General features: G+C 36.9%; 1 protein-coding gene across 3 annotated transcripts; it reads left to right on the top strand.

Annotated features, from left to right (window-relative positions):
- Positions 1 to 17: 17 nt before the first annotated feature.
- LOC18448910 (protein SPA1-RELATED 4) lies at positions 18 to 27,379 on the top strand. Of its 3 annotated transcripts, none has more exons than XR_016058496.1 (7): positions 18 to 1,630; positions 1,855 to 2,012; positions 6,920 to 7,898; positions 8,008 to 8,154; positions 8,273 to 8,600; positions 21,392 to 21,451; positions 26,829 to 27,379. XR_016058496.1 is itself a non-coding variant. In XM_006858965.4 (7 exons), exons 1-7 carry the CDS (start codon positions 692 to 694, stop codon positions 27,015 to 27,017), a joined length of 2,784 nt encoding a protein of 927 aa, XP_006859027.1. In that variant the 5' UTR covers positions 18 to 691; the 3' UTR covers positions 27,018 to 27,379. The 3 variants fall into 3 exon arrangements, 1 of the variants encoding a protein (XP_006859027.1); XR_016058495.1 differs by having other exon boundaries at positions 8,008 to 8,200; positions 8,289 to 8,600; XM_006858965.4 differs by having other exon boundaries at positions 8,289 to 8,600.
- Positions 27,380 to 27,978: the final 599 nt, after the last annotated feature.

Below are 27,978 nucleotides of genomic sequence, written 5' to 3'. Positions count from 1 at the left end.
ACAAGAGTGAGTGGCTCAGTTTGCAGGTTGCATCTGATCAGAAGAACCGCCTCTGGATTTTCTTCTCTACTGTGTTTTTTTGGCTCTTTAACGGTCGCTCGTGATTCAAAATTCTGGGGGAACACATGTTTAATGAATATGGTTTTCTGCCTTTCACTCTACGGCCTGGAGCGTTGATAGTGGGATTGTTACTGCTCTTTGAATTGCTGTTTCCTCCAAGCTTAAACTCCAGTTCATGAAGACAGAAAGCAAGATCCTATACAGTAAGTTACATGTTTTCGCTTCAGTTATGCTTGACATAGTTGACACTCCAACCTATGATTGTTATTGGTATAACCAACATAGTAATGAAACATTCACAGTTTCAAAAAGTGAAAGTAGAGAGTAGCAAAGTGTTTTTTGCGTCTGTTTTTTTTCAAAGGGAATGGTTAGATTGCAAGAGTTGTTTAATGGGTAGAAATTGTAGGGCTTTGTTTGGCATGGAAGCAGGCCTTTTTGTTGTTTTGGTGTTGTGGTGTTGGTGAGAGAATGTGTTTGGGCTAATTTTCGCGAGGTGGGTCTAATGGTGTACTTGGATGAGGATTCTATCCAATATCCTAATTCTTCTTGGTATCTTCAAATAATGGTGACTTGGAGAATCTGTAGCATGGCCAGTGTTAGTTCGGGTACCCGGTTTTTGAATACCTTATGAATGGAGGGTTCTGCGGATTTGAATTGGGAGAAATCTGTTTCTAGGGGGCTTAATGATTGCACTTTCTCGAGTGTGGGCATTTCTAGAGATGCTTCGAACAATACAGATTGGGTTCAGGCTAATCAGAAGCGGTTCGTTTTATCGAGTACAGATAATTTCAATAATCTGGTAGGCTCTTCTAGGGTTTGTGGCGATGGACCAGAAGCAAATAACTCTCCTAATATGGGTGGTCTTGAATCGGGTGATATAAGCTTAAGACACTGGCTTGATAAGCCAGAGAGGTCGGTGAACATCTTAGAATGCCTTCATATATTCAGACAGATTGTGGAAACGGTGAATATTGCACACTCAAATGGGATTGTAGTTCAAAATGTACGGCCTTCGTGTTTCCTTATGTCCTCCTTCAATCGTGTTTCCTTTATAGAATCAGCTTCTTGTTCAAGTTCGGGCTCGGACTCTATTGAGCATTGCACAAAGATCACAGCTGATGAATTGAAGAGTGATTCCAAGCCTAGTTATCGTGATCAAAGTTCATCTTCACCTTTTCCCAATAGCTTACTTCACAATAGAAGCACATCAGGCAGTGCTGAATCCCCACAGCTTCACAATTCTGTGAGGGAAGATTTCCAAAGGGTATCTGGGATTTCAGTCATTAATGGTAATATTGGTAGTGATGCTTGTAGGTCTCAAGCTGGTACAGCAAGTTGCTTACAATCGCCTTCTGCTCTTGCCACACGTGTTTCTTCTATAAAAGATGCCGAGAAGTTAAAAGTGAAGGATACTAATATGGAGGAGGAAGTTGAGGAACAGAAGAACCCATTTCCATTGAAGCAGATATTACTTATGGAAATCAATTGGTACAACAGTCCTGAGGAGGTTTCTGGTGCAACAGGTTCATTTTCTTCGGATGTGTACCGATTGGGAGTCCTTCTTTTTGAGGTACTAAGTGTTCTATGGAGATGAAAAGAATTATTTTTATTTTTATTTTTGTAATTTAGAGTTGCAAAGAAATTACTTGTTTACTTAATCGACGAGGAAGCTCGAATTAGGAATCCCAAACTTTGCATTGCATTGAATGTGTCTGTTTGTTGTAAGTTGTTGTGATTAAGATTGACAGGAGAAACATGTTTCTTTCATAATTTTGTGGTTTTCAATTTTGCTAGTTATTCTGCCCATTTAACTCAGAGGAGGAGAAGCTCAGAACGATGTCTAATCTCCGGCATCGCGTTCTACCCCCTCAATTGTTGCTAAAGTGGCCTAAGGAAGCTTCCTTTTGTTTGTGGTTGTTGCATCCTCAGCCAAATACCAGACCCAAAATGAGGTGAGCTTGAGTTTTTTTTCTTTTTTTCTTTTTATTATTATTATAGCTATCATTTTATCCATGAGTGGAAAATATAAAATAGGTTACAATATGTTTTTTCAAGATTTATGCTAGTCCAGTATTAGCAATGCCTTTCACTTTGTAAGGCTCGTTCATAGGAGGAAGAATGTCCACAAATTTGTTAGCAATGTCTACGGACTTGCCCAGTAGCTCTCCATCGAATCAAAGATCATGATGATTTCCTCTTATGGATTGGCAACCCTCAAAAGTTGTTCTCCCGTGCATTCCGCTCATCTGAAAACACGGGTCAAACCCCCCTTGATCATGAGGGGTGTGGAGAAATTTGAAGAGATGGCTCACAGTAGTGATTTTCTCTCAATTTCCTAGGGATCTCACATCCTAGACCAAACTTTTGATATTTCTGGCCATACCCCTGCTATAGATGGACATGGTTCCTGGATGACTCACGAATGAAGTTTTACTTTGGTGCTGTACTCAACTCATTCACTAATTGCCTTTTTGAAATTTCAATTGTTAACTTTGCTCAACCCACCATCAAAGTTAAACTTCAGCATGCACACCATTTGATTAATTAATAGGCTTTTGGACTTCAATGTTTAGCTTCATTCAACATCTTGGTCCTCTAGTTTCGGATCGAATCATGTACATGAACTCTAGTTTGATTCATGCTAAAGATGTGCTGGTGGCACACAGCACAATAGTTCTATCCTTAATCATCCCTCTATTGGGTCAATGGGAAAATTCTTATATTTGCTCATTCCTCGAAATACTCGTCTTCTTTCTATGAAATTAGTAGTATGGTCACCTGATGGTTGTCAACACAAGTCACAACGAACATAATCAAGGATATAGCAATGCAAACAAGGTTAAAAGAGGTCCTAAACCCTCATACCAAAGGTAATATTAATAAAGAAAAGGTGATGTTCTTGTTGTTAATAGTTGTGATGAGTGTGGCTTAGAACTTTGTGCAAATGTGAGGACTTTGGAAGGGAACAGGACATCCCAAACATGTCCATTTGTTTGTGCCTTACTATTATATCTATGTAATTACTCTTGTTTCTAGCTTTCTAGACTCTGAAGTTCGATTAAAACATGAGAGAAATGAAGTAAATCTGGAGATCAGGTAAGGTAACCTTAATATGGTTAATTTTCACATAGAATGGCTTGTTGCTATTCTTCTACTGTACTTTACAGTCACCATATTCCTGTGCTTTTTCAATGAGAATGGGAGCTGTTAACCATTGTCCTCTTTCTCAATGACAAACTATAGCTCTTTTGTAAGGCAATGTCTTTCTTCTCTCCAAAAACTGGGCTCACTCTCGTCTAATAATACCAATATCCTGTTTGGCAAGTTGCAAATATGCTGCAGACGCTCCCTTGTCACCTAAACCCTTTGCTTACTATCCCCCATTCCAGGGTGGATGGATTATGAAATAGTTGTTGCAATTATAATGGACAACATAATCACATGAAAGCCCTGGGGTTTTTGAATTAGTAGTCTCTGAAGTTGTAAATAGATGTCAATATGTAGATCGTAGGAGAAGTAAGGATACTAAGGATATAAAGGTTTCGGAGTTTAGACACTCGCTCAAGGAAGCTAACTTTTTAGCAAATAGGCTAGACAACTCTTTGATTTTCATAAAATGTAGAATTATATTAATTTTTGTGTCTTATATGGGTTGTTCTTCATCTTATCCTGCAGAGAATTCCATTTTCTCAGTACTTTAGCAAATTTTCTGATCCTTTTCTTTAGTATGCTTAAGTGTAGTTCCAAATTTTTATTTTTTTTGATAATGGTAACTTTGTGGTTCCAAATTTCCAACGCTAATTAGTGAAAGGTAGATAATGGTGGTGCGAGATCGATGTCTTTTCACTTTGTCTCACACAATGAGAAGCCTAGGCAAACCCAGATCTAAAGCATGAGAGCATAACCAAAGCGTAACCATGGAATAGGCCCACTCTCTTCCTAGGTCATACAACTTTGAGCGTGTCACCCTTTTATTCTCTACTTGGGTGTGGCACCCCTTGAGACCCTTGGGGGGAGAAAAGATGGAAGAGAGAGAAAGAGAGAGAGAGGGGGGGTGTGCAGCCCTAGAGAGTTGAGTGAGAAGTGTAGAGAATTGTATCTAGAGGCCATCTTATTGGGACTTAATCTTGACTGTCGATCTAAGGAGACCTGTGGGGTGAAGAGATATCAGCCAACCATACTCTAAATCAGCCTTTCATATAAAGGGAAGGTTTTGGAATCATTATCCCTCGGTTTCCTTGACCATTCTCATCAAATATTAGTTTTAAGGAAAATATGATGTAGTTTCCAAAAATCCCAAGTTATAGAGCAACTTTCTCAAATTTGAATCAATGTGGGGCGTGGAGGTCCTATGGGAGCTAATTGGGGCCCATGCCCTACTAAAGTGGGCCTCTATGTCGTGGGCCCTATTCTAAATGGCCCCCCACGTACCCCAAATATTTTTTTTGATCGAAACTGAATTGTTGTGTCGGAGGAAGGATGGCTATACTGATTCGGTATACGCTAAATACATCCTCGGTACCATATTGACAATCTTACAAGGATAAAAATAAGTAGTTTTCCATTTACTGATCTTAATCTTTCACGAAATTGTCCCCCCTTGACTGTACAAGAATATGTGGAGTGTACTAGCTGCGGGATCGAAATAAATGAGAGTAGACCACATTGGATGAAGGTGTACTCGTCGTTAGTTTATAGTTTGGAACAGAGATGCGAACAGTGGAAAGGGCCTGCCTCCACTCCCCTTTATCCGCCAACCCACTTCTAGAGAGACCTATACCTAGCCTAGAGCTGGGGTGGGGGCCCTCGAAACAAGACCTGGATTTGGATGCCCAAGTAGAATTTGGAGCATTCCAAAAACTAAGAGATCCAACTACAAGGAGACAAATAGTTTGATACAACATTGCTCTAGTCTGTCTTGCCTATATTTGCTTTGGTATATTTCATATAGAGTACCGGATATCTGAAATATTGATTCAAATTACTCTTTCTCTGGGAAATGATCCCAAATAAATAAAATGATCTTTAGAATTCATTTGATATTTTAAAAATTGCTCTGAATTTACAAAGCCAAAAAAAATTGATTTTTAGTTATCAAGTTTTTTTAGAAAGTAAAAAATGCATTGAATTTTAAAAATTCATTTTAATCTTCTATAATTCAAATAAAACATATCTAAATATAATTAAATGGAAATTGCATCCTGCGGGTCAAGGATTATGAGAATTCACCGCTGCTCTCCATCTATGCTAACCACCATGAACTGCGGTCATCTTCTCAAAATAACTCACCAGATGGCCCACAACCTGCCACAGGGGCTCATGATTGGTCTATCTAAGTTGGCCAATAAATGAAGAGAACATGGCTCTTGCCCATGGATTTCAGGTTCCCCATTGAGGACAATTTTAGGTCCCATTTTGCACACTATCCCAGAGGACAAGTAGGTCACAATGGTGCATGAGCGTAATTTCTTTGGCACATGTACACGACATTCCCCAACATGTTGCTTCCAAGGACAACTATCTAGTGTACAGGCCGTGCGATGGCAATGATGAGGATTTTGGGTCTTGTCCCTTCAAGCTAACCAATGCACACAAGGGTCATACAATCCCTTGGCCAACCACCCTCGGCATTTCTCCGACCTCATCAAGGTATGATCCTACAAATCTTTATAAGTTGTGCCATAACCCAGGGCTAGTTCTTTAGACATCAACACAGTGGTAGCTCGTTAAACCCAGTTGAGTCACAACATAAAAAATACCTCCTTTGGTCCCACCGGATCGTAATCTTTTCGTTCCACTGAACCGTACTCCCGCTGGAGTTATCACATCACTATAGTCATTGTTTTACGCTCTCATATGGCCTATGAATGGCCACATAACCCTAACAATTAGTTCAAACCTTGATTTGCAGAATACATATATCTAAATTGTGTATCAACGAACAACTGCCTATGTTTTTACGTCACCATTTATAGCAGGTGTGAAAATGGATTTTGTTTTGGATCAATAAGCATTCTTTATAGAACTTGTCGATGCATCTAGCATGAGAACTGGTGGGATTCCTCATGGTCCTACATCCTTGGATCATATTTATATCACTTGTTCGACTTGTTTCTTTAGAAAATGTTTGGGCTTTCTTCCCTTTTTTTGTTGGTTATCTAGAAAAACACTGCTTGTGAGAAAAGAAGCAAAGAAGATTAATCCTAATCCTTGGATATTTATTTTGAGTTGAAGCATGAATGCTTTCTTGCTCTTCTCAATTGTACAAGGTATTCCATTATGCGGTATGTGTTTCTGTGGTGCTTATTTAAATGTATTTGAGTATTCATTCATTTTTATTCCTAATCCCACATGCCAGAATATGTTCTTTAATTTGGAGAAGAAACTTCTTACTTTTTTCTGTTTTATTATGTATTTTTGCCTTCCTATAAGTAGCGATTTTTAACTTATAAGAGCTGAACAAAAGAAAGGAAAAACTTAATAATTTGTATCTATATTGAGCCCACATATGCAGATACATGATTGTTCTTAACTCAGTATTGTTGTACTTTTTTAACATTTTCATAGTTGTATTTGATCTTATCAAACTAGTACCATCCTTTATATTGCCTTTGGACATCTTATTTTTTTGATTGTTATTTCACTTACAGAAAGCCGATAATGATTTTGCTCATAAGTTCCCTTTTCCAACCTAAATATGCTATTTATTTCTTCAACTGTTAATATTTGTTCTGGGAAATAACTTCGCTGGGAATCACTGAGACAAAATTAAGTACACGGTATCCAAGATTGTAGTATGATGGTTTTGGTCAATACATGTCAAAGGCTCTAATCTCAGCTATTGGTTCTCATATTGTAGTGAAGTCTTACAAAGTGAGTTTCTCAATGAACCAAGGGATAATTTGGAAGATCGCCAAGCTGCAATTAAGCTAAAAGATGAAATAGAGGAGCAGGAATTGTTGCTGGAGTTTCTTTTGCAGATGCAACAAAGGAAACAAGGGACTGCTGATAAGTTGCATGATGTTATATGTTGCTTGTCATCTGACATTGAAGAAGTTCAAAGGCAGCAATCATCCCTCAAGCTAAAAAGGAGCTCTAGCTTACAGTTAAATCTAGATTTGGAACAGTTGAAAGAACCTGTACAATATCCTGTTAAATATAATGATTCAACCAGCTTGGGCTCTAGAAAACGTTTTAAACCTGGGATGATTATGCAACAGGAAGAGGAAATCCCCAGCTGCTCAGTTGAATGTAAGAACATTGAAGAGAACTCTGAGAATCATGAGAGTATAACATCCAAATGTTCTCGACTGATGAGAAACTTTAAAAAATTGGAAGCTGCCTATTTCTCAACAAGGTGCGGACCAACCAAACCAGCAGGGCAGACACGGAATAAAAGTTTACCAGGAAGTGGCAGTGGGCGAGGAATAGATGCAAGAACTGAAGGTAGTACGTATAGTTCAGTGGATAATTTGGCTTCCAAGGAAAACCAGGGTGAAGGAAGAAGAATTGGGTGGATAAATCCATTTCTGGATGGATTGTGCAAGCATCTAGCTTTCAGCAAGTTAAGGGTAAGAGCTGACCTCAAACAAGGGGACTTGCTCAACTCATCGAATTTGGTATGCTCCCTTGGATTTGACCGGGACAAGGAATTCTTCGCAACAGCAGGTGTAAACCGAAAAATTAAGGTCTTTGAATGTGATATGATTCTTAATGAAGATCTTGATATTCATTACCCTGTAATAGAAATGGCTAGTAGGTCAAAACTCAGCAGTATTTGTTGGAATAGTTATATCAAAAGCCAGATGGCTTCAAGTGATTTTGAAGGCATTGTACAGGTACATCAGCTTGAATTTCCTTTCAGTTTTCAGCTTTTTGTCACTTTTACCTTGTTTGCTTGGTTAAAAAATTTCAAAAGTAAGTTTGTATCTTCTGGGTATCCTGTAGGTTTGGGATGTGGCAAGAAGCCAAGTTTTTATGGATCTAAGGGAGCATGAGAGGCGTGTTTGGTCTGTTGATTTTTCGCAAGCTGATCCAACAAGGTTGGCCAGCGGAAGTGATGATGGTGCTGTTAAGCTATGGAATATCAATCAGGCAATTCTATTCTTGCACTTGGTGGATGTCAGCTTTGAAACTAAACGTACTGCTATTATTGCTATCATGTTTACTCTTTTCAGTATAGAAGCATGACATGCTTTTTATCTTACATTAGGATTAATAATATACAGGGGGGAAGTGTTGGTACCATCAAGACAAAGGCCAATGTGTGTTGTGTTCAGTTCGCTCCTGATTCTTCGCGTTCACTTGCTATTGGCTCAGCAGATCATAAGGTCTACTGTTACGATCTCCGCAACACAAAGATGCCTTGGTGCACATTGATTGGCCACACAAAGACTGTGAGTTACATCAAGTTCATCGATTCAACGACCCTCGTTTCTGCATCCACAGATAGCACTTTAAAGCTTTGGGATTTGTCCATGAACACTTCCAGGGTAATTGAAAGTCCTGTGCAAACATTTACAGGACACACAAACATAAAGGTGCATTTTCTCATATAATGTTTTCTTCACCTCTTAATTCATGCATTATCTAAGTGGGGTCATTTTCTTGTATTTGACTTCTTACATGTCTTTATTATTGTCTATAAAGAATTTGGTATCTAGTTTTTCTTATTTATTTCATGGTTGTAGATACAAGTATCTCCATGATGGTAAGTTTAGGATTGCATGGTCTTTTGGATTTCATTGATTTTGAAAGTTTGTAACTTCTGATTTGTGTTTGGGTATATTGTTCATGAATTACCAGATACCACAAGTCTGCATTTTCTTTTTTGTTCTGTCATTAAGTTTGAACTGCGGTGTTCCTATGTCACTATTACAGGGCATACTCTACTTGGTTGACACTGACACGGGCATTCTCTACTTGGTTGACGCTGACCTCTTAATACTCGAAACATTAATATGGGCAAAGATATTTTCTATGATGGCGTCCCTCATTTTGCTTTGCATGGTTTTCTTGCTATATATAACCCACTTGCATGCCTTTTGGCTCCCTTGGGATTTGATCAGTGTTACAACGTGCAGTTTGTATAAGGGAGGACAAGGTTTTGTCATTCGAAGATTGATGAATGACCAAGAAGCTTGACTCCTACAAAAATAGTAAGGGTGTATGCGCTAGGTTAAAGGATCATGGTTGGGGTTGGAAGAGTTTAGAGGAACTAAAGCTAGCATTTTGGATGGTGTTGCAAGGGGTTGTTGGCTACAGTGCAATGAAGAGGGTTGCTGATTTTTAGCAGGCTTGGTTTGGTAGAGATGGCATGGAGGTTTGGATTATGAAAGTCAAGGTTTAGCTAGATAAGGGGTGGTTGGGTTTGATATTGAAGATGGATAGAAGGGATGAATAAGAGCTGGTTCTGATAGATGGTTTCAGTTAGGGTTTTAGGTTATGGAAGTGAACTGAAAGAGGCTGGTCTTTGGATATGGCCCGATTGGGAAGAAAAATGATGAAGGGGCTTGTGGCTGACAGATGGAGAAGGGGTCATTAATTCGAGTGAAATGTCTGCAACAAAATAGGTGTTACAGCATTTCATCACAAAAGGATAGACGAATCACTCCTCTAAAGAATGAGGAACATCTCTACTCCAGCTGATAATTCACCACCACCAAATGAAAGGAACAATCTTTATTATCCATTAACTACTCTTTTCCATAAGTCTAGATTCTTATTTATAATAGCTCCATATTATATATTCTAGCTGAGCCTAGAATCCAAGAAATTCTAGATTTCCCTAAGAAATCAACTTTCAAGGATTAGGAAAGGTGACCTTTATACTTAGGAAAGCAAGCTCCTATTTAATAACAAAACAAAGGGAACTAAACCTAGTTCTCAAAATAGGAAACTATACCCTGAATATAAAAAGAAAAAATTAGCTCTAAAACTCTTCAATAATTTTCTCAACAGGCTTTTGACCATGAATTGAAGCACGAAACATCTGATTACTGGAATGGCATAGAAATAATACTCGTTGATCTTCAATAGCTGTTCAAATTTCAGACCACCTCAATTGGACATCTGCGTGAAAAGCTACATCCTAGAGAAGCTGCCTGCATGAAAGTTTGTCCAAACACTAAGTTTACCTACCTGTTTTTATTATGGCCCTTGATTCCGGAATGTTTAGATGTGATTAAATACCTATCTTTATGACGAGTCCCCTAGGCAAGTCCCCTTCTGGTTCACTATCATGAGTCCCCATTTGGAGCCCACAAGCATCCACTGGTGTAGATATTTGTTACCCATATTGCTTGAGAATACCAGTATCCTAGAACAGGCAGAAGCTCTTTAACAATTCTTATAGCTAGTCACAAAACCCAGTCCATAGCAGTTCTGATGAAGAAGTTGCAATTGTGCTGCATTTAATAAAGGACCGAGTTCGATTTGGCGGCCTGGTTAAATATCTAAATAATGATAACCAAATTGTGATTCATGTGTCAGTGACATCAAATGGTGACATCAAATGGTGACAGGACATATTGTATCTCCATGCTGTGGTGCTTCTACTAGAGGTAGATTGTACCCAATATAAAAAGCTGTCTGCATCATGACTAGGCAGCCACATTGATCTGGGATGGGTGCACATTGATCTGGGATGGGTGCCTAAAGGCCCTGCTTAGGCCGATGCGAGCCTCCTAGGTGGGCGCATCATCCCTCAGCTGAGGCTCCCACGTTGGTTGCCCATGGCCTGTGGGTGGAAATTTCTCACAGGCCATGGAGAAAAGTGTCTTTTCTCCCCTTTTTAAGGGAAAAAAACATTAGGAGGGGATTGGGCCAGGTACAGGGGGACAGGAAGGGGGTGTATTAACTCTCCCATGCTATTTTAAAGCCTATTTTGAGAGTAAAAGAACACTAATTTTTGACGATTTTTCAAATTATTTTTAGATGAAAAAAACTCAAGGAGTTTGAGAACTCTTCTCAATTGAGAAGATTTTGAATATGTTATTGCTATTATCGTTTACGCTTTGTAGATGTTCTTTAAATCTTACATTTAGGGTATGTTTAGTTTGCTTGAAATAGGTTGGTGATGTAAAACTATTTGCATATGCAATCAATTTACAAGAAAGAGTTTCTCAAGCCTGTTTTTTTCCTATGTTTGGTAAACACGTATGGAAAACCCTGTATAATCAATTTCGTATGTTTGGTGTGTGAGAGAAAAGAACAGAGATGCTATGAGAGTGTAGGGCTGGCAACTGACCGGGCCTGGGCTAGGCCAGCCCTAACCCTATCATCCATACGACTGACCCAAGCTCGCCCAGGTCCAGATCAGGTTGGGCCGGGCCGGGCCAACTACAATAAAAATATAAAAGCAAGAGAAAAAAATAAAGAAAAAAGGACTGGGCCGCGCTGAACCTAGTCGGACCTGGCCTAGGGCCATGGTCGCCCAGCTGATTAGCAGCCCCTGGAGAGTGCTAGACGAGGGTTTTGAGAGTAAGGGAGAAACAAGGGCCGGGTCGGGTCCAGGCGGGTTGGCCTGGCCATGAGAAACAAGGGCCTGAGGGCCAGGCCAAGGTCAGGGCCATGATAGGGCCGCCCTGCCCTGGACCGGATCAGGGCCCCTTCGGCTCATTCCATGGTGGCCCTATAGGGGCTTGAATTGGGCTAAGGCTGGCTTGGTCCTAAGTCAGGCCATCACTAGTCCTATTTGAATGAGGATTTGAGAATGACGGGAGAGTCACTCATTCGGGCCGACCTGTCAAAGATTGGGGGGGATTTTAATGTTAAAAATCAATCTGCTGAATTGGTTTTATGGGAAGTTGCTATACATCTATTGAGTTGAGGAACTGCTTTCATGTGGATTGGGCTAGTGTGTGGTAAATTTTTTCTTATGGGATGTATTTTCACGTGTATTTTGCAAACCAAACATGCATACTGCAAGTTTCGTATGACATGTATTTTCACTTGAATTAAACATACCCTAACTGATTTACAATTGTGAAATGTGATTCAATGGTGAAATGTGATTTCAATTTTTCATACACACACAAGCCCACATATTTGCATATATAAGTGTGTGGGGCACCTCAAAACTGAGTCGCCCACATCAAGTCTAGGCTGTGAGACACTCCCTGGGATCCTAGGCAGTGCCTTACACGTTTTTCAACACCAGATGGATTCAGGAACTTAAATTGACTTCCTGTGAGTGCCTGGAATCTAGACAGGACTGTAAGAAACCGTACATTGTTTGCTAGATAGTTTTGATGCAAATATTCAAAATCTAGAAGATTTTGAGTATGCTTTTGCTATTATCGTTTACCTTTTGTAGGTGTTAGTTTAATCTTACATTTACTGGTTTACAATTGTGAAATGTGATTCAATGGTGAAATGTGATTTCAATTATATATATAGAAACACACTAACACTCATACACCCACAAGTGTTTGTGGGCCACCTCAACGGAGTGCTTGCATCACGTCTAGGCTGTTATACAGCCCCTGGGCGCACTTCTTTCAACATTGGATGGATTCAGGTATGTAAGTTGATTACCTGTGAGTGCTTGGAATCTAGGCAAGAGGATGAGCAGCCATACATTGTCTGCTAGACAGTGTCGGGTGATACATATTTATTGTGTGAAATAGGCATCTTTAGATCATATGCGAGGCTGATGATTTATTACGAGGAGTCACCTAGGACTTGACATGATGATTATTTATTAGGATACAGCTAGGCATTGGCATGGGGAGTGTTAATGTTCGGAGTGCGAATGCCACCCTCTTGAGCTTTGGTAGAGAATCTATTGGGGCACCTCATTTTGTTGGAAGAAATTCCCCTAGAGTGCATTTTTTGGAATAAATTTCTTTGGGGTACATTTGTCTTGGAAAAAATATGGGGTGCATTTACTAGAATACGATAATGGTGGCCTCAGAAGTCACCAGCACACATTCACCACTTCTGTCCAATAGAAAATCTCTCTAAAGTAGGACCTTATAATGCCTAGTCTACATGATTATAGAAAAATGTCCAGGGATGTCTTCTCTCTATACCATGCACACAGGATGATTTTATTTCTTCCTGGCTCCTAAATTATTTCCAAAATAATTAGCTAAATATCCTTGTGTAGTTCAATTACCCAAACACTTCAAATCAAAGTTTTTAGAAAATTTGAAGAAAATAAGCAAAAAAGGAAGAACGTGCATCTTCCTAGATTTCCTAGGGAAGTAAAAGCATTTCCTATGATTTTTGATATTGCCTCCCCTAGGATGTCTATTTGTTTGCTTGTTTTGTGGTGCTTTGATTGATTGCATGTATTTTATTGCACTACTCCCTTTTTTGGGTCCTTTCTTTATTGAAATGGACAGGCATCACGATGAGTGTTGCTATTCTGGTATGAGGTTTGTTTGAAAATTCAGCGAGTTGACTACGATTTATCCATGTCAACTTGCCGCTGGACCCTTACGAGTCACTTATCCTGTGTTAAAACACGAGACTTGCCTGAGTCCAACGACATACACATAGACGCAGTGTGTCTTTTAGGATTTGGCCAAGTTGAGTCAAGACTTTTAAGGCTCAAACTTGGGAACATGGCAAGTCTTGACCCGATTTTGAGTTTTGAAACATTGGATATAGTTCAAGAACCTAAATGTTTGTGTACATGTGTGGGAGTGCTTGACCCATAGTTGTTGGGAACGAGAATGTGGGGTCGTGATATGGTAGAAGCTCCCTATGTTTGGGATCTCTTCTGTATACACTGAGTTTTAGGGATCTTGGTCCCAATTTGTTGGGTTGCTGGATCCCAACATTTTGGCATCGCATCATAAATTCTTAAGGTCTGATATCCATTTGGTAAAGCATCTTGGTAAAGCATCTTTGTTCTCTTTGAAAAATGTATAGAACATCATTTTGCAGCGCAATTATATTCATTTTTTAATGGATATGCATTTAAGACTTGTTTCCTTATAAAATATCAATCTAACATGAGTGTGATTTATATCAACCAATCACTAACGAATTGGGATCATGTTCACCTAAGTTCAGGCTCCAAGAGGGAGGGACCCCCGATTTCGCGACCAAGTTGGGAGATCCTAGTAACTATGGCTTGACCAAAGAGGTTTACTCTAGGGACTTCAAGATAATGAAATAAAGTAAAAGATTTCATGCTTTCTAGGGAACATACTATCCATTTACTCCTAGGAAAAACTCAATCTACGAATTTTTTTAGGACCCCGAATTTTGGGGATGTAGCCTCCTCAACCTGTAGAATTAGAGGTGGGTAGGTGAAGGTAGAGATGTGCATCCGGAATTTTATGTGATCGCCCCATACCTTTGAAAATGAAAGGGAAGTTTGCTGTAAGACCAGCCATGCTTTACAGGACGAAATGTTGGGCAATCAAGAAACAACATATTCATAGGATGAGCATAGCTGAGATGAGGATGTTGAGATGGATGAGTGGCAAGATAAGAAATGATAGAATTCGGAATGAAGACAACCTAGGTTTTGCTCCAATAGGCGATAAGATGAGGGAAAGTATACTTAGGTGGGCTGGCCATATGCATCATAGACCTAATATAGCATTGGTTAAGAGTCACAATTTAGTTCGAGTGGAAGGGCTCTAAAAAGGCAAGGGGAAGACCCAAAAGGACATGGATAGAAGTATTGAGAAAAGATATGGTGACTTTTGGTCGTATTGAGGGTATGGCCCTTGATAGAGAAGAGTGGAGGAACATGATTCATGTAGCCGACTCCAATTAATTGGGATAAGACTTGGATGATGATGATGATGATGATGAACCTCCTCAACCCATATGCTAACCCAATAAGAAAAATCTCCATATTGTATTCTCTAGAGGATTTAAAAAAATAATGTCTCATGGTTGAATGGCAGCCATCTATATTTTAATGGGTGAGATATAAGTGTTGGAAAACTCAAAATTCAACTTTTTTCTTTTGAACATAATCATCTAATGCTTTTTAGGTGGTTCCCATCATTTTGGATAAAAAATAATCTTCCCAAGTTAGTCTTTTTCCTAAAGGAGTAAGTGTACAGTACATACTGACTCTGGAGCGTAGTATAGTCGGTCATGAAATAAATAATAATCTAAAGCATTTGAAGGAAATTGAGATGGGGAAGAGATGGAGAAGGGGAAAAGGGATAGTCGGGAGAAAATTAGAGAAGGAAAATGTGTTTGGATGTGATTTGAAACATAATCCTGGTAGAGTTGTTCATAAATCGTAAATGCCATATAATCCTAAACCATGAAGGTTATGCTAATGACTTTCAAGTGGGATGAAACTTTGGACACAACCCAAACAGGCATTATAAGCTTGTACTTCAAAAATTAGAAACTTAGCATGTCATTGAAGGATATCCAAATATCGTTGTAGCGAACCTATGGTGCATGAGTATAGGCATGGCTAACTTCTGGAAATATGTGATAATTGCCTCAAAATTGGTTGAAACTTTGAACACACTTGTGAAATTGAAAAGATAATATAAGCTTGCATGCCTAATTTCATAGACTTTGGAGTTGAGTTGAGAGGTGTTCCCAAGTTGGCTGCTGCCAGCCTTATACATGTAGAAGGGTGGCGGCGAACTTTCAAATTGGAGTTGAATGATATCCATTTGGGCCCAATCTTGGTGTAGTATTTGAAGAAAGTGATATGAACTTGTTCAAATTTCATAGCATTAGGCCAGGGTTTGCTCAATGATTTGAACTTTGCCACAACCATAGACGTAGCCGCTTACCTGAAGGGAACTTTTGAAACTGGCTCAAAACTCGCTTCTGGGAGTAGGAGGCACACTGGTAGGGATTTAGATACTTTCTGAATTGCGCTGCTATCTCCATGTTCTTGAGGCACTAGCCATTGCGAACTAACAAATTTGATAGTTTTTGAATCAGAATTGCCAAAGTATGATTCGAGAATAATTCTAGAGGATTTTGTGGATGAAAGGCAAACATGTTTAACAAGTTTATGTCCTAATCAATGAGAATTAGGGCAAGAAAAGGAACTTCCTATTTTTCTTTTGAAATCTAAGATTCTTTCATGATTTGGAAGGATTAAACATGGAAAGGGTTCCAGTAATTCAAGAAAAGTGACGAGATGTACTTTCCTAAGAACATTTCCATCTTCATCTTGGGAATATAAATCAAGATTTGCACCAAAATTATCAAGTTGGCATAGACTTGAGTGATTTTCAGGCAGAAATTTAATCTTCAAGATTCCCTTGATATAAAGCATGATTTTCAAAGAAATCAGTGTCATATGATTCATATTTTGATACCCATTCAAGATTGGGACTTGATGGATTCTTAAAGCTCTCTACATAAGAGTGTTTTCATAATAAAAAAACATGATTTTCAGGATCAGCCGCCTAGTTGTGGCAATGTAGTTCTGGCAAACATTGATGGGTTGAATATTTGATCCATGATTTCCTGGATTTGTGTTCAATAAGACATGAAATATTTGGAATAATATTCTCTCATGACTAGAAGGTATACAACTCTAGAAAATGGAGGAAAATCTCCAAAGTAGATGACAAGCCTTCCTTGTTCAAGAAGTCTGTCTTCCGCCCACTGACGAACAGGACGGGACAAGATTCTTCACTAAGGGACTATATGTGGACGAAGGGACCTAAACGCTAATTGGAAACCTGTCTCCGAGACTAGAGGGACCTAAACGCTAATTGGGATCTCACCGTTGTTCAAGGAGTCTCGACCCTCTATATAAAGGGTGTCTAACTTCTTCTTTTTAAAAAAAAAGGGTTTACATTTCAATTTAGAGCCCATACTTAGCTGAGCTGAAGGTTTACGTTTCAATGTCTTAAGCTTCAGCTTCAGCTGAGAAGTATGGGCGGATGTCTTAAGCTTCAGCTTCAGCTTCAGCGCATGTTCTAAGCACTCGTAAGACATGTTTCATTTACATCTGATCAATATACAAAAAGAAATAACTTTGATTTGTGGGTTACAAAGTGTTACATAGACTCAAAATCAAATAATACTTTGGACATTGACAACTAGAACTTATATAAACTCGGTGTACCTTGCTTATGACGAGAGTTCCTAGTTATGTTCTTCCTCAAAGCTATTCAAGCTCTGATTCAAACATATGAGATTTTCTATGTTTCTCTGACAGTTTATGAAGATCTCTGGTTATAAAATGTAAACCTTTTTTTTGGGGAAGCTTAAGACATCCACCTAAAAATCAGCTATCATGATTTAGGGATGAATTTTGGGGACCTTATTCCCTAAATCTTAACTCATATCCACTTCTAGTCAAACTAGGTTAGGATAGACTTCTATTTAGTTTGAATTTTTTTCCTAAGTTGGAGTCCTAGTCCAAGTAGGAATACTAATTCAAATGTATTAGGAGTTCTATAACAAATAATAAAAATAAGAGTTTAAATTTTATTAGGGGTGTCCCACATTGTATGGGTTATGTGGCCCTTGTGGGCCCCATGTCCTACCACTATGTGGCCTACCAATGTCTACCAATGTGTGGGAGCTGGACCCTTGGCCTCCCACATAGATCCCACTTAAAACTGGTCCCTGCTAAATCGTGAGATATCAATTTTGCCCTTCCTAGTTTTTCAAATAAATTAAAAAAAAATTGAAGTCCAAGGTTTCAAAAAACGGTCCGCCCGGCACCTAGGCGTCCAAGGCCGCTATGACCATACGCCTAGACTTGGACGCCCCATTCTGGGCGGATGTACATGGGCAGGTGTCAGGTGGGTGCCTAGGCGGGTACCCAGGGACGTGGGCCTTTTATCGATTTTTAAAGATGCCCAAAAAGGCAAATGGAGCTAATTTTGACCCCCAAAAAGTTTTAAATAGGTTACGGGAGTTATTTTCAACCCCTAAAGTTAAAATAACACTTCCATAAGCCCCCAATCTCTTAGACATTTGGATGTTAGACTTTTAGCCTTTTTGGATCGTATAATAGGTTGTTTAATGGGATTGGAATGATTGAAATATCAGATTCTCTATTTTAATGATTTTCGTTGCTATTTTATACTTTTGTAAGTTTGTTGAAGATTTGGAGAGTTGGAGACTTGGAGTCCATATTATTATGAAATATGGAGAGTTGGAGACTATTACTAATACATAGCCCTATTAAACTTTTAAATTTTTTTAAATTTTGTATGGTTTGAATTTTGAAATTTTGAACAAGTTTATTCTAAACATGCGATATGTTAAATGTTTGTATATAAAAAAATATGTTACAATATTTTCAAATAAAATAAATTGAAAAATTGACATAAAAAACACATGTGCGTTTGGACAACACATGTATATTCTTAAAAATTTATACTTCAGGGCCTGGGCGCTGGTTGCCTAGGGGCTGCCTAGCGTTTTTTTAAACCTTGCTGAAGTCTTAGAAATCAGTTAATCACAAGCAAAGCTAAAGTCAATGTTTCTGATGTCCTTAAAAAACTAAAATAGTTCGAAGTACATCTAGAAGTGGATTTGTACTAATGGGTCAAGAAAAGTGACTGTTAGGACACTCCACCTGAGCCAAAAATCATGATGCACAACTAACCAACGGAACCGGTTACCCATAGTTATGCATAGAGGCTCATAATTGGCCTTTCAAAGCTGTCCAATAAATAGTAGAACCAATGTCCTATTTTATACTTTTGTAAGTTTGTTGAAGATTTGGAGACTTGGAGTCCATATTATTATGAAATATGGAGAGTTGGAGACTATTACTAATACATAGCCTATTAAACTTTTAAATTTTTTTAAATTTTGTATGGTTTGAATTTTGAAATTTTGAACAAGTTTATTCTAAACATGCGATATGTTGTATGTTTGTATATAAAAAAATATGTTACAATATTTTCAAATAAAATAAATTGAATTGGACAACACATGTATGTTCTTAAAAATTTATACTTTAGGGCCTGGGCGCTGGTTGCCTAGGGGCTGCCTAGCGTTTTTTTAAACCTTGCTGAAGTCTTAGAAATCAATTAATCACAATCAAAGCTAAAGTCAATGTTTCTGATGTCCTTAAAAAACTAAAATAGTTCGAAGTACATCTAGAAGTGGATTTGTACTAATGGGTCAAGAAAAGTGACTGTTAGGACACTCCACCTGAGCCAAAAATCATGATGCACAACTAACCAACGGAACCGGTTACCCATAGTTATGCATAGAGGCTCATAATTGGCCTTTCAAAGCTGTCCAATAAATAGTAGAACCAATGTCCTAGTGTACTGATTACAGGTTCCCCCCAGGAGCAAGTCAGATGTACTATCACTACAGTACAATGGGGACTCTTCTTTGCATATATACACGTATCCCTCTATAGGGTTGCTTCCCAGAATGTGGTTGTCATATGTACATGCCGTGAAGAAGTTCGTTGAGATTTTTGGCCTTCGCTCTTATAGGCTTGCAACTGCAAATGGGAGATTTCGGAGCTCTCCTGGCCTACAAAGCATCCCTGGGCATTTCTCTAACCTCAACAAGGGCTGAGCCTCCTGAAACCCTCAAGAGTGGTGCTTATGCCCAAGGTAAAAGGTTTTGGATATAAGAACCGGGCCATAGACTGCCTAACTCTGGGTCGGTCAATGAACATACACTCGCATTGAAGTTTACAAATCACTATATTTATTATATTTACGTACTTATGGGCTTTAAAGGCCACAAACCCAAACAGGTATTTGTGAATCATTATGGCTTGTTAGAAGAACTTAAGAGGAGCATTTTGACATTTTGAGGACCCGAAGATTTGACATCTCCAGATATTCAAGATGTTAAGTTTGAGTGGGCCTTTGGAAAGACAAACTCTGCACCTCTCTTCTGATTGTCTTTACATGTGCCCTTTATATTCATCTCTGGATCTAAGTATTGTATGATTGACTTAAGTTGGATGTATGTTTCATCACACATTTGAGAGCTTGTTGGTGTATAAGTGTTTGATCTTTCTATTATGCATCTTGAAGGGATGCAAGATGAAGTGCCTTTATGTCCTTCCAATAGCTCTTGCTTCTCTAGTGTTCGCTGGACATATTTAATCTAAAATAGTTTTTTAAAATTGTCATTATACTTTTGCTTGATTTACATATGTGTCTCTTCTTGTAATTCTTTTTTCAAATCCTGCTCTAGTTGAATTCAGATGATGCCTTAGATTGAAACCCTACAAAGTTATAGGAACATGCTTGTATGCAATAATGTAAATGTAAAAAGTCGAAGATACCCTTTAATCATGCATAGTAATGTGATGATTAGTTACCAGCAAAATATGCATCATTGGTCTTGTGTCTTTAATGAACCTTCTGTTCAAAAAGACTTCTGCATGTCCTTTTCTGTGCCAAGTTGCTAAAGGAAAAGCCGAGTGGAATTTAACCATGTGGCAACAGTTGTATCTGGGGAGGCGCCAAGCATGGAAGGGGGGAAGGGTGATGTTTATGTGGTTTTGTTTCTCTACTAAATAATTTGAAAGGGGAGGTATAGTATGATCATATGAGCACTAGCCATGTGGTCGCAAGGGTCTTCACTGTCCAAGCTAGGGTTGGACAGTGATGGAGAATGAATGGTGTTCAATTGAATTAATGTCATGTTTAATGGTAGACAGATCCTGTTCTGTTTCTCCATCACCATCCAAATGATCTATTATACAGTGCTGACCCTTATGATATGTGATGTGGTTATGTGAGTCATAGTATACTTTCTCAAGTTGAAAATGATGAGGGGAAGAGTTAAGAGCGATGATGTTGATGATCCTGTTGATGACATGTGTAAGGTTCAGTGCAACTTGGATTGCAGGCAAGTTGGCAAATTAAACAAAGTGTTCTGCCAGACATAATGGTGTATGAAAGTGCTGAGATTGCGTAGTAAATGTTTATCAATGGCTTACTGTTGGTGATCAATCTATCAGCCTCCATCATTTTTATCAAAGTTGTGGCTGTGATCTCCTAATTTACTCCCTGACTTATTATATCGCTTTCTCACGGAAATATTCCATTTAATTAACATTTTTAATTGGAATCGCTTTTTTTTAAGATGGTTATATAATCCATGAGACGCTGCACTGCGTATGGCATTAGCCGTTCCATTCGTCTGGGTTGAGGTCTGAGTTTTTTTTTTTTTTTTTTAATTGTCATATGTTGGGCCCACTTGAGTTGGCAACAAAAACAAGGAATCTTGCTTGTAATCTCTCACGAGATAAGTTATGATTGTTTTTCATAGTGTCTATATATTGATGTATACTTTAAAATATCTAATTGTAGGTTTTTTTTTTTTTATCTTGCCACTTGTAGCAAGTTATCTTGCCAAACTTGATAGTGCTTTTGCTTTTGTTTTGAAAAGTTATGCTCTTAATATGTCTTCTATTTGCTTTCAGAATTTTGTTGGATTATCTATATCTGATGGGTACATCACCACTGGTTCTGAGACAAATGAGGTAATTTCTTGTCTCAGCATTATTTATATGTTAATTGGACCAATGCCTCATTTTGTTTGGTTAAACCTTGCCTGGGTAGTTCATAGTGGGTCCGGGTTCCACCGGCTCATCAAATCTGATTTTTTATTATGTTCTTCTTAGACTTGGGCATTATCTCAAGGTAAGAGGTAGTGATAACTTAGTAGGATGAAAGGACCTAAAATTATAGAATACTCAATACTTAGTTCTTTTTTTCAGTTGCCAAACAAGATATTATAACATAGCACAAAAATGGTTATTTGTGAAGTAGCAGAGATTTTTCTCCTACTCTGAAATTTTGACAAAACTATCCCAATGGATCTACTGAAAGGAAGAGAGGACCCATACACTTTTTTGAAGCGAACCAACTCTCTCTCTCTCTCTCTCTCTCTCTCTCTGTGCGCATAGGATGTGGTGGTTGGCAACTGTTTCCAGATGATTTCTGTAGCAGCTCGTGGCAACAACAGTAAGCATGTTGATGCTATTCCTGTTCTACGGCAAAATTGCAGAGAGAGAGAGAGAGAGAGAGAGAGACTCTGCAGCGGTGTCTCTTTGAGTTGCACTGTTTTACTAATTTTTTTGTATGGTTTATCATATTTTCCGGATCATGTTTGAATGATTTCTACTGATAATATTTTTCAATGACAGTGCGATTTTCGTTGTTTCCCAATAATAGATGTAGCTTTAAAACGGGAATTTTGAGAAGGAAACTTAGTGTTTGATAGAGAGTGCGTTCATGATCATGAGGATATACTTTTTCTTTATATTGTATTTTTTTGTTCATTTTCAGAAGTTTGGTTCATGTACTTTACATTTACTTTAATTATGTTCCACCCTTATTATGAAATTTAAAATTCCAAAAATGATGCAGATTAAGTATATCAATAAATGCTTTAACAAGTAAGGACCGTAACTCGGTGTTGGTCCCGCCTATACAGGGGGTCCAGGAGGGGTGAGCTGGAAGCGGTCATAACTTTTGGTTTTTTATGCACATAGTGGCCGCTTTCAGGACTCGAACTCGTGCTCGCTGGCTACCCGAGCCTTGACCGTCACACCAAGTGACGACCTCTTTATTTTAACAAGTATTCGTCTTAAATAAATTACTGCTTAGAGTAGTGCTATTTGTCGTGTGATATCATTATGTTGTGATACCCACTCAACTTGTATGAAATTTATTTAAAGAAGTTAATATGAATGTAAAATTTATTTAAACTGGATATATTGTTTCCTAGAAGTGAGTTAGATTTCCTAGAAGTTCTAAATGGAAGTTCTTTATTGTGGTCTTGCAATTAGAGTATATTGTAGATTTATTTGTAATTAATGTTATTTATTTTAGATCAATTAGATTTATTAATCAACTTTATGAGAGTTTGTTATAATTATAAGTTATATTTGTAACTTATAAAAAATAATTTAAATATTTGTAAGCTATAAGTAATAAGTTACAAAGATATATTTATAATCATATAAAAATCAGATATTTGTAAGTTATAAATATATTTAATTTAAATATATGTAAAAATAGATAATTAGATAACTTCATATAATCATAATTTACAATACAATAATTTTTAAATTTAATTATACATTTTATTGCTTCTATGAACTAGCGCGCTCTTTTGTTGCTTGCTTCTCGCCACATTTAGTTACAGGATAACAAAAATTATAAAATTAATTAAAATCAATTAAGATCTGAAAATTTTAGTAAAATATAATGTAAACCCCATATATAAAAATTATAGTCGAACTACGACTTCACTTATTGATTTTCCTTGGAGTCCATCTTTTTCTATGTCGAAGTTCACTCACCTATGAAATACCGTTTATTAGTGAAAGCGGGATTGCCAATTCCATTTGGTCACTTATCAAAGATTGGTGGCTGACTCCTCCAAGTAGTGTTTTAAACCCTCCGATTTGAATCGAGAATCGCCTAAACCCAGCTTTCATAGTTTGTGTTTTTAGTAATCTTAGGTAAACTACTAATTAGACCGGTACAATGTGCGCCATTTTTGTGGTGGTTGTGCTACCCACAACTTGTGTGAAACTTATTTTAAAGAAGTAAACATGAATGTAGAATTTATTTAAACTAGATATATTATTTCATTATAAAGTTTAAAGGGGCATGTGCATTGGATTGCCTTGGAAGTTGACAAAGGAAAGTTCTTTATTGTGGTCCGCTTAGACTACATTATAAGGTTGTTTCTAGTCAAAGCCCATACCCAAATTCTAATTAAGGTGGAATTATAATTTTTTGTTAATAATAAACTGTGCATTTCAATATCACTCACCTTTTGTGAGAAAATTTGAATTTTCAAAGCTATAATTGAAAAAAATTAATTTAGTAAATTATTTACACCTATTTTTAAAAATTCTAGCTATTGACCTTACTAAATTTGGATTTTAAATATCGTTATAATGTAAATAAAAAATTGTTGTTAAATTTTAGAAATTATAACATCAATCACAAATAATTTTTAAAAGTTTTTGTTTATAATTATGGTGTTAAAATAAATTAGTTTATTAATCAAATATTAAAGAACCTAACTTTTAAAATTGTGCCCATAAAATGGAATTATTTAACTATGAGTCTCTTCAAAAAGTTTAACCTTTTCATATAAAAATTACAAAATTGAGTTTTTACAAAATATTTATAAATAATTTTTAAAATATATAGCCTATATTTTTAATGGATTTTATTAAAACAATATATTTATTAGCTAGCATACAATTATAAGAAACTATAAAATTCATGAATCATTTTATTATTATAATAAAAGAAATCTCCTATTATTTTAGCATAAAAATATTGGTAAAATTAAAAATAAAAAGAAATAATTAAATGTTTAAGCATTTATTGTTGTTATGTGATGTGGCGACTGTGGGAAATGCCAAAATTAGCTCAGTGGCGTGCTCTCTCATTCATAGTGTATGTATCATCTATTTGAGTAACAGACTGATTGAGAAGTAATTTTTAAATTAAAAATTTGGCGATCTGCTTTGGCGTTATCAGATACTTATATAAAAATTTAATTCTGGATTTTGAGTTATAAATTACAATTTTTAGTATGAAGCAAATTATAAATTTTAATTTTATTTTGATTTTTAAGTAAAATTTTGAATTCCAAAATAATGAGCTGTTCTAATTTTATTCTATAGCTACATTTTCGTGCTATATTGAATATTTTAATTACTATGTGTAATAAATAACAAACAAATTTGAAAATAACGTTAAAATGGGCCATTTTAAACAAAAATATTATGTACACAGTATATTATCAAATATAAGGATGAAATTGTCTTTTGTATCTTAGGTCCCTCTTAAACCGCACCTGACAAATCCGTATTTTAATTTCTATTTATTTTATTCATATGTAAATATTTTCCATGATTGGATGTAGATTTGTCCACCCTCTTGATCCGGGCTTTAAAATACCAGAAAAAATAGAAAAACCATAAATCGCTTGACATTTTTGCGATGACTTATTATTTACCTGGAAAATATATTTACCAAACTTGCTTTGTGGGGTGGAACAAATAGCTGTGTGGCAAGAGTCTCTAACTTTGATAGAAATTAGATATTGGCATATGTTTGATCACAGTAGAGGAGATAGAGGCGTGTTTACCTTTTTCGTTCTACTTTTAGGGAGAGAATGAAAAAGTGAATAATAAATGGAGTTATTTTTTTCATGTTTCAATCATGTGATAGCCAAAAACATCCGTGACCGCCACGTGTGAACGAGCTATCTCGTGCTTGGTATATAGAAGATTTGCCGACCTTTGCCTCTTGTCAAAATTGGAGGACAGCCCAGTTTTCTTTTCTTTATATGGTTGGTGAAATATGTAATATTCTAGAGTGTCTAGTACAATTGGTACACATTAAAAAGTAGTTCATTATCACATGTTTCTTTTACCTTTTGCATGTTGGGGGTTTTTATATAACCATGAACCCTACACGTTCAAAAATAGTTGATTTTCAAATATTTATTTTATCTTTGGCAAGTTGAGGATTTTTATATAACTATGAACTCGTGACAAGTAAGTTTTTCTGAACCGGAGTTGAGTATTTCTTTTTTTTATGTATCTTCCACTAGTGCCATTTGCATGTTTATTCAACTTCTTATATTTTAATCTGTTTCTGTGGGGAAGAAATTGATGTTTTAGAAAATTAGCACTTAATTATGATTTCTGACCTTTGTTTGAAATTGTTGTTGTGAAAACAAAAAGTTACACAGAAACATGATTTGAAATTGGCAACTGAGACGATCAAAGTTTAGATGGGTTTCGATTTGGCCAGCAAAAAGAATTCTACAAATAAATTGAATAATCCTATATTCAAATGTAGCATTTACTCGATTGGATCTTTCCAAGTATATGATCATTTTTCCCCTTGTTTGTGGTTGCTTGAATTTAGTGTGAAAACTTTTGCTCAAAATTATCATTATCGTCAAAGTCTTTTCCCAATTAATTGGGGTCGGATATACAAATCCTGGTCATTTTTTTAACCTTTCACTTGAACTAACTCACACCTCCTAACATGTGTTGTACTGAGTCTGTGCCACTTATGGCCAGCCCATCTAAGTTTAATTTCTCTCATCTTATCTCCTATTGGTGCTACACCTAGATTTTCCCGAATATATTTATTTCGAATTCTATCCCTTCTTGCCTTTTGACTCATGGATCTCAACATCCTTTATCTCAGCTACACTCATCTTATGGGTATTTTGTTTTTTACAACCGAACATTTCGTTTCATAGAGCAAAGTTGGTCTCATGGTCTCATAACTCTCCTATAGAACTTGCCCTTCAGCTTCTTTGGTATGTGGCGATCACTTCAAATTCCGATTGCACATCTCCACTTTGCCTACCCAACTTTAATTATCTATGTGTGACATCTTTTTTAATCTCTCCATATTTTTGGATTATTGACCCAAAAAAATTAAAAGGAAAGTTTAAGGCCCTGACCCTTATACCAGAAAATTTTTCTCGAAATCAAGTGGTAAATTTTGTGCCAGTTCTCATTTGTTTGGGGTTGTAATCAATCATCAGGACGAGGTTGCGGTTGTCATTATCTCTTTTAATTTGATAATTTTCCAATCTCACTTATATAGAAACACCATTTGTTGAAAATTAGTAGAACACTTGCAATCTAAGCCATTTGATCTCATGGATTCCCTCTCAAATTTTTTTGGTTTCTTCTTGGTATATGTTTCGGTGTGCATCTGATTCATTGATAGTTAACACACATTGGCATCTTTTACCATGCTGAGCAATTTACTTTTCTCTTATCCTGTTTTAATCTCTTATCAAATCATTTGTCACTTTTTGTAGTTTTTGTATTTACTTTCACCATTGTTTCTCAGGTTTTTGTATATCACAAGGCCTTTCCTATGCCTGTTCTATCTTACAAGTTCAGGAGCAGTGACCCCTTAACTGGTCAAGAAGTCGATGATGCCTCTCAATTTATCTCATGTGTTTGCTGGCGAGGCCACTCCTCAACCCTCGTGGCTGCAAACTCCACTGGAAACATCAAAATCTTTGAGATGGTCTGATTTTCCAGTGACTTTTCACCCTATTCCGGCCAAAATCACGCAGGAAAATTACCCATATTAAGAGTTCCGTAATTCCTCATCAAAAGATGAAATATTTCTTTTATGATTTTTCGGTCAACTGCAAAAGCAAGGGAGCCAATTGGATCGGGTTTTGGTGGGGTGTGAATTCCGGCCATTTGTGTATTTGATAGTGTTGTAATATTTTTAAGAAGAAAATTTAGGGAATTTCAAAAAATTTAGGGGTGGAAATATTATGGTGGAAAAAGAAGAGAAAAAAGGGGTGGGGCAGGGCATTTGTGAGAGTAATTTTGACTGTGTATCATGCAAATAATACACATGAATATATTGATGTAATTGAAAAATTGATTCTCTTTTGTCATTGAGTTCAAAAAAATAGTTGGTCTCGCAAAGTAAAATGCTTAAAGAGTCTACAATTGCACATATGTATATTGTTCTGAAGAAGCTTTTTGAAATTTTGGACTGTAATTAGGAAATTATGGGAGGTACAATGGGGATCAGAGATCAAACAGATTCCAAAATAATGAATTTTGTTTTCTATCCACAGTTTCAGTTTTGTTTTGAAGTTTGTTTTCTGATGCCTTTTTGAACTTTGAGTTCAGATATATTTTTCAGATTTGTGCATTTCCATAAGTTTATTACTTGTTATAATTAAAATTCTGATTGTTAACATTTGAAAGAAATCCTGAAACTATTAATTTTCACTTTTAAAATAAAGTTGGGTGATGATTTAAAATAAAAAAATGTTGAAATTTGTTTGTTTTTTTAGTGACGCTCTAACCACCGACATGATGCTCTCTAAATTGTAATAGCCTGATCTGTTTCTTTTGTTTTAGAAATTCGGCTGTTTCTTGGTAGTTTTCATAAAGACGGAAAAAAATTATGAAAGGTGTCAACCTCATACTGTACAAGCAAGGTGTAACAAAAAAATCCTAGACGTCGA

This window comes from Amborella trichopoda, chromosome 1 (genome assembly GCF_054954075.1).
Source record: "Amborella trichopoda isolate Santa Cruz 75 chromosome 1, AtrichopodaSantaCruz75HAP2 v2.0, whole genome shotgun sequence".
NCBI classification, from domain to species: Eukaryota; Viridiplantae; Streptophyta; class Magnoliopsida; order Amborellales; family Amborellaceae; genus Amborella; species Amborella trichopoda.
Note: the sequence above shows the minus strand (reverse complement) of the source record. Positions and strands in the feature narration are given on the sequence as shown.